The sequence below is a fragment of the Pyxicephalus adspersus genome, chromosome 6, assembly GCF_032062135.1.
Source record: "Pyxicephalus adspersus chromosome 6, UCB_Pads_2.0, whole genome shotgun sequence".
Taxonomy (NCBI): domain Eukaryota; kingdom Metazoa; phylum Chordata; class Amphibia; order Anura; family Pyxicephalidae; genus Pyxicephalus; species Pyxicephalus adspersus.
In genome coordinates, this window is record NC_092863.1 from 7,897,987 (window position 1) to 7,906,058 (window position 8,072).

Genomic DNA, 8,072 nt, shown 5'->3' on the forward strand with positions numbered 1-8,072 from the left:
GTACTTGGTTTTTGAATTTTCACAGAATGAAGCAAGTCAGTTTTTCATTGCATACACCACATTGTAGTGTAGTTTTTTTTTACCTGATAAATGTGTAGATTGTGTACAGATGTTCAGTCATTTAACACATTACTATTTTGCCTTTTACAGCACACCAGATATAAGATCCCCTCAAGATGGAGACACCTCGCTCTTCCTATCTCGTCTCAACCCAATCTGGAAGGGATTTATAAACATGCAATCTGTAGCCAAGTTTGTCACTAAAGCATTCCCAGTGTCTGGTTCTGTTGAGTACTTAAATGAGGTTTGTATTGGTGTTTTTTTTTATTAATTTTTTTATATGGGGGGGGGGGGATATTTGTATTTTACAGGTACAGTTTTTATTTATTTTTTTAAGAAAGTGAAGTGCAGAGAATATTTACCTGTAAATGATGCCCTTGCTACTTGCCTGCTGATGGTTGTTCTCAGCACCTCCCAAAATTCATGTTTCATAGTTTGGTATCATGCTTTACTGTATATAGCTTTCAGAAAATAGGGCAGGATTTACGTATATTTCAAGTAAATATTTATGTGCAAGGTCCAATGGGTTATCTTAAGCACTGAATTTTCGCAAACCCATTTAGCTCTAATTCTGATTTATTATTTTATTTAGGACTTACCAGACACCATCCACATTGGAGGAAGAATCTCCCCAAAGACTGTATGGGACTATGTGGGCAAACTCAAATCATCTTTATCAAAGGTAGGTGAAGTCTGGAATTAATAACCCAGAAAAAATTAACAGGTTTAAAGCATAAGACCTACATGAGTCAGCTATATGCAGAGGCATTTCTTGATGTTTTAAACACGGCTGTTGTGCTTTTTGTTCCGTCTCTAGGAGCTGTCCTTGATCAGATTCCACCCAGCCACAGAAGAAGAGGAAGTAGCCTACATCTCTCTTTACTCGTATTTCAGCAGTCGTGGACGTTTTGGGGTAGTGGCCAATAACAGCAGGCATATAAAGGACCTCTATCTCATCCCTCTGAGTTCCAAGGACCCTATTCCATCTAAACTTTTGCCTTTTGATGGACCAGGTAAGCTTGTTCTTTAGAATGAAAATTTACAAAAAAAAAGAAAATTTCCCCTATCTGTAAATAGTCGATGGGAAAAAAAAACGGGTAAGTATTTGCTGTGTCATGGCAGGATCTAATACTGCACGTCTAACTTTTATTAGGATTTTTTATTCTCTGTGATTGAAAAAAATAAACAATTTCAACAAAAAAAAATTGTCTGCTTGAGTATCGGTATTTTCCTCCAATGCTCGGAAGTTGCTTGCCTGTGGTATGTGGAAGGTCCAGCGCGCCGTTATGTGAAGACTTGAGGAATGGTCCTTCAAAAGGGAATAATACTCTGGGCCTCTGCTAAACAATCTTCATCTGAATTGTAACTTTTCTTTCAGCATCCACATACAATCTTTCTACACTTGAAGCGACCTACACCACTAGGAGCTGTCATGTAACAATGCAAAATGCCACATAAAAGATAGACAATATTGGTAGCTTTAAGGCAAGGGACCTTCTTTAGCCTCCTAGGTGCCTGAAAAAAACGGAGTGTTGCCAAAGACATCTATTTTCACAATCTAGAGAGCTGCTGTGCGCAATAAGGACTCTTTCAGATGTTACCTTAATACATCTAATACACCTTAGAGTCTAATGGAAGCCCACACACCAAAAATCTCTGGGCTGGACAGCAATATACTAAATCAGACAGTATATTCTAGTAAATTTAATCTCACTATAGAACCAAGACCTATTATACTATGTATGGCCAAGTAAAGGTGCACTCAAAGCAGATATAAAAATCACTTTTTTTTTTTATAGAGTTACATATTAAAAATAATTTTTGAAAAACAGATATTAAAACTGCCTGAAAGCTTTTTCACTTGCCAGGCTAAAAATGTGAGAATATTAGCCTAGAGTACTTTGTCCTTTATTACACTGCACAATGCTACTCATCTCATGCGTTTGTCAGGCATGGAGGAAGCATAGACTGGCACCTTGTTGGGAGTGGCGTAAGATATAGTGGACTCGGCAAGCTGCCATCATATTAAAAGACAGTGACTTTTTGGAGAGCACACGCTGATCAAGAAATGGCGAACCTGAAAATATATGCTTTTCATCTACTGGCTTCAACACTAAGTTACAAACCCAGAAAAAGTTTGCAGAAAGTGAAGTCACAGTTCCTTGCCTGCAGAAGTCATGAGTGGTGATGGAAAGCTTGGAGGCTAATCGTTTAGGTCCACAGCTATGAAACTTGCATTTGCACATTTTACTCAGATGCTCGTTTACCTAGTTAATGACACAAGATTGTTTTATTTTAGTGTTCTTCACACTGCTGTAAAGAAAACAATCTTGTATCATTAACACTAAAATACTTTTGCATTATTTCATCATTACACAATAATTCTACAATAGTACACAGTCCATGCACATGGAAATAGGTTTACAAAAAGATTGCTGTAAATCTGTACTTAGTGGTTGGTTTTAAACAGGCCATTTTTTATTTGGAACTCTTTATTCCTATGATATTAGATTACATACCCAATCAAAATTGACATCTGATTTTATTAATCCTACTATTTGCATGTTTTGGTTGTGTGGGCAATGTTATGGTTGTCCTTGTCAAAACTCACATGTTCACTTACTGCTGCCTTTAGCAACCAAAGTTTTTTTGCAGTTTTTTGCACCAACCCCAGTGAAATTGCATTATCCAAATGACATAGGGAAAAAAATGCAACTGGAATCTGGTTGTTCCAAGACTTTTCTCTATCAGTTTTAAAAGAAACCGGAATTGGAAATATAAAAGATGCGAGTTTTGGCTGTATCTGGCTTTGCTATGTGTTATTCTCCAGCCTTGAGCAAATATGCAGGAAACATATACATGGTTATCAGCATGGCAGCCACCATGTTTTTCTCAAAATGATTCCTTTAGAAAGTAGCCCATGGTATGCAGTGTACCACACATTTAACAATACCTGCAAATGCATGTATTAGACTATGTCTGAGGAACAAGATATTCTTCTAGCACTTAGCATTGCCAAGTCAATTCATGCAAAATCTCTGAGTCTGAATTTTACTCTAACATTTGTCCCATTTTCTATAACTTTGTCTTTTGCTGTTCCAGGCCTTGAGACCACTCGTCCGAACTTAATTCTGGGGCTAGTCATCTGTCAGAGAAATAAACGTCCTGGTCCAGTTGAGCCAGAGAAGATAGAGGAGAAACGTCTGAAAGTTACGACACCAGAAGACGTGGATGTCTCGCCTTTTACCAAACCAACCACCACCACTACTGCTGCTCAGCCAGACAAGAAAAAATATCAACCACTAAATACTGATATATTGAAAAGTACCACACCCCCAGGATCACCACCACCAATATCTGAGACAACTCCAAATATAGTTCCTTCCATTGTTACAGCTTCATCTATAAAAACCGAGAGTACAATCTCCACAACTAACATATCTAAGGGTTCCTCACCACCTGTTGAACGTCCTGCTTCATCAGTGAAAACTGCAACTCCGCTGGAGCACATTTTAAAGACTCTCTTTGGAAAAACGCCTGAAACTAAAAATACGAATGCAAATACTACTACTACTCTTACTGCTCCTGCTCCTGCTCCTGTTCCTGTTCTTGCTCCTGCTCCTACTCCTACTAATACCACTTCAGCAGAGACTGTAACAGAGAGAAGTTATGTAGACCCCATTGTCCAGCAGTTTGGACAGATGTCTAAGGATAAAGCTTTTGAGGAGGAGGATGATAGGCCCTATGACCCAGAAGAAGAGTATGATCCAGAAAAAGCTTTTGCCCCTACAACGGTTGTTGACAATAACGATACACCCTACGAACCTGAACAGCCTTGTGAAAATTTATATGATGACGAAGCCTATGATCCAGAGGATGAAACCATACTGGAAGAAGCCAAAGTCCCAGTTGACGATTTGCCCAACAGGATGGCCATGCTAAGTAAAGTCAAAACTTTGGAGGCTTCTGCAGAATTTTTGGCTGCGCCTTCTGATTCTCCATCTCTTCTAGAACAGCAAAAAATGTTGGAAGAGTTAAACAAACAAATAGAAGAGCAAAATCGTCAACTTGAGGAACAAGAGGAAGCTCTTAGGCAACAACGAGCAGCTGTAGGTGTGTCCATGGCACATTTCTCTGTATCTGATGCTTTGATGTCACCCCCACCAAAATCTTCCAGATCCAGTACCAATCTCTTTTCAAAAGATTTAAGTACATTAAATGCAACACTAGGTACTGATGTTCCTTTAATCCAAAGCCGCGATCCAAGACATGCCAGGGACCCACGACAATCAACCGTGAAAAGATCACTATTAGATACAGAAATTGTTCCTATTATACAGCCACAAATGGAGACCCCCCCACTAATTTCCAGTGACATTGACAGGTCTACCACTGTCACAACATCTAATCGCACCCACCAAGAGACAGTGCCTCTTAGTAATCTAACACCAATGGGAAATCTCTTTGAAAAGGCTGAATTTAATCAAAAGCAAGAAGATGGAACTTGGTTTATTCCACACAGCACTGCAGGAACTGTTCCAAATGAAAATTTTGTAGGCACCACAAAGCCTCCACGTAAAGTCTTGTTGCCAACACCTGTGTCAAATTCATCACACCAAAGGCCAATGCCACATGCAGGTGGTGAGGTTTTTTTTCCTCCACATCAACAAACTTGGGCTCCTGAAGCCAATGCACAGGCTCACCTTCCTAATAAGGCCATGTCTTCCCTAGAAAACCGGACTGATGCGTTTGATCCTGACAATGAAGGAATGTTTCAACATGGCAAAGAGCAGATTCATGGTCAAGCAGGTCCCTTTGTAGAACATATGAATCCAGTTAATTCACAGGACACACTCAGACCTGAGCCACAGTTTCCAGTGAACTCTGGAGTAGGCCTCCTTCAGTCCCAAGAAATTTCACCAGTATTTAATGAACAAAGACCACCTCTTATGCCTAATCATCCTAATCCAAGGGCTTCCTCTATGTATCCTGAAGAAAATCTTCCTCCTAATTTAGATGGTTATAGGGGCATGCCACCTGAAAAAAATATTGAGCACACAGGACCTGGAGCTTTGCCTGGGCAATTTGGACCCCCAGTTCATCATCCATATGAAGACAGAGGTCCTCTCCCCCCTCACTATGCTAAAGCAGGGCAGTCACCACCTAGATTTGATCGACAAAATATTCCACAGATGGATTATCAAGAATCTCATTTTGGTGGTCCGAAAAATGGTACTTCTAGATTTCATAATCCAACTAGGTTTGATGGTCCTCCTCGTTTTGATGGCCCCCCACAGCCTGACAGTCTGCCTAGATTTGAAGGACCAAGAGGACCCATGCCAGCTCCATTTCAAGGAAGCCAAGGACAATTTAATTTTGAAGGTCAGCATAGACCACAGCTCTCACAGTTTAACCCTGCCAGAGGTGCTCCAATCCATCCTCCCTTTGGTGGAGCCAGAGGACAATATCCTGGTGAAATGGAAGTCTCACGAGGCTCAGCCTCTCTTCCTTTATCTGGGCCAAGGGTTCCAGCCCCTCTTCAATTGAAAGATTCAAACAGGGACTCACCTCCAATGTTTCCAAATCAAAGAGGTCCTACTGGTCTGTCATTTAGTGGACAGCGGGGAACTGCACCTTCCAGGATTTCTGAACCTCCCCAACTCTTGAAGCCAAGACCTTTGCTTGAACTCCCAACTGTTCCTCCTCCACATAGAAGTGAAGCCTGGGACAAACCAGGACCTCCAAGTTTACTTTCAAATTTTGCAGAACGGAGACAGGAACCAGAACCACTCTGGGATTCCAACAGTTTCAGGCAAAATAGGGATCATCGAGGCTTTGATGGTAGACCTCGAAACTTAGAAGGACGTAATGATCCCGAATCCTCTGAACTTGCACCAAACCAAGGATTTGAGGAAAGAAGAAGAGAAAAAGACCATGATGGACAGTGGGATAGCGACAGGGGAAGAAATTGGAATAGAGACAGAAATAGAGATTTTGATAGACGAGGAAAGGAACGAGATGGAGACAAAGAGACAGAAAAAAGAGAATGGGAAAGAAACAGAGAAAGAGACAGGGATCGAAATAGGGAACGAGATATTTATAGAGGTCGAGATAGAGAGCGAGACCGTGATAGGGAAAGGGAACGGTTAAAAGATGGGGACAAAGACAACAAAGACAGAGACAGAGAGCGAGATAGGGACAGAGATCGGTTTAGAGACCGTGATTCCTATAAACGCAGAGACCGATCCAGAAGCAGGGATAGAGATAGGGACCGTGGAAAAGAAAGATCTAGAAGCAAAGACAGGATTAGAGAGAGAGACCGGGACAGAGATCGTGAAAGGGCTAGAGACCGAGGAAAGGAGCGCACCGTGCGCAGCAGGAGCCAAGAAAACAAAGACTCTAAATCTCCAAAGAGCGCGTCCCAAGAAGCCACAGCTTCAGCTCACACGTGATGGACTGAGTACATAGATTTATAATATATATATATTAGTGTACATACCTGTAAATATGAAATTTTTTTATCCGCCTATCCATTTACAAGACACGTTTGTGTTTTCTCTATTAGAACTTGCTGGTTTACAAAGACTAATACAGGAAGAGTAACACAAATCTTAGTACATTTGTATGTACTCCTATACCCCATCACTAGAGAACCTAGAAAGTAAAAAGTACTTTTTATAAAAAAAAATGTATGGGTCTGTTTTCCAACAACATCTATCCCTTTTCATTTTTATAAATGATCTTTTGTGCACTGGAAATCTCTGTATATTAGCAGCTGATGAAAAACTGTGTTAATACTAACAGAACATCAGTGCATTTGTTTTTCTCTGTCCTATACAATGGATTGCTATGTATATAAATGTTTTGTTAAAATATTATATAAAATCAAAGATGTACTCTATAAAAATGCTTAAGATGTCCTTGTAGGCCCCCACACTTATCAGAATTTTCCCAAAATCCAAACTCAAAGCACAACTGATGTAGGCAAGAGGCAGTGACCCAATAATGTTGTGCCTATTGCTTATGTGGAGTTGACAAGGGCCTGTCACCACGTCACAAAACTCCCTTTTCTAATGTAAAAAGTTCACCTTGCTTTTCTGGCTTGGTGGATTGAAGGAACAGTTACACTTTCCACCAGTAGGGGTCGCTGCTATGGTTGCACAGTGGGCTCCATTGACATAAAAGCACCTTAACTGTCTATAATGGGTTCAGGTGCCAATCACATCCTGGCCGAGTGTCCACAACACGACTTTTACTGCTGACTGTAAGCGACACGCCGTTCTCAATATAGACAGCCATATAAATGGGGCCCTGTGCAACTAAAAGAAAAACATACATGGTCTGCAAAAATCATGATGTACATCTTAGCATTTTTTAGATGCGTTTTTATGTCAAGGACCTATGTTCAGAAAAACTGAAAAAAAAACTTTAGGCCATTGTAAACGATTACTGTAAAATAGTTTTTTTTTTTTTTTTTTTTTTATATGGGCACAAAAAAACTTTATTGTACACTAATTGTAAAATATTTTTTTTTCTAAGTAGAATAAACATCTACTATGTGGTCAGTTTGATTCTTTTTTGCTTTATTGTTTGAAATCCTCTCTCTTGTCATATTTGATATTGGTGATATGTAAGAGGGGAAGCTGCGACTTAAATCTGTCATCTTAATATACTGTTCACATTTTTATCATTGTGTTAAATGATAGGAGAGACACCAACGGCTGCCAAAACAGACAGACATTGTTGGGCTACTGTAGTCATTTCCAATACTGATGGGGAAGTGAAGCTGTTTGCTATAGGATGTCAGGTGCATAGAAAAACTTGTTTTATAAAGTGAAGTTGACATCACCATAAGTGGAAACTAATCTCTACACAACTGTCTTATACTCTCTTCTGTACTGTGAAGATATAATGTAATGCTGTCCTCTTGCACCTATATTAACCTCCCTAGCGGTATTCCCGAGTGTGACTCGGGGTGGAAAAAATTGCAAAAAGCGGTAATCCCGAGTCAC

The 8,072-nt window shown here is 40.1% G+C and overlaps 1 protein-coding gene across 1 annotated transcript in view; it reads left to right on the plus strand.

The window, feature by feature from the left end:
• Positions 1–7,623, plus strand: part of DIDO1 (death inducer-obliterator 1) — a 39,003-nt gene extending 31,380 nt beyond the window's left edge. Inside the window, 4 exon segments of the mRNA XM_072414422.1 lie at positions 151–304; positions 653–742; positions 878–1,073; positions 3,163–7,623. Of these exon segments, the coding sequence (XP_072270523.1) occupies positions 151–304; positions 653–742; positions 878–1,073; positions 3,163–6,512 (3,790 nt within the window). The 3' untranslated portion in view covers positions 6,513–7,623.
• The last annotated feature ends 449 nt before the right edge of the window (positions 7,624–8,072 follow it).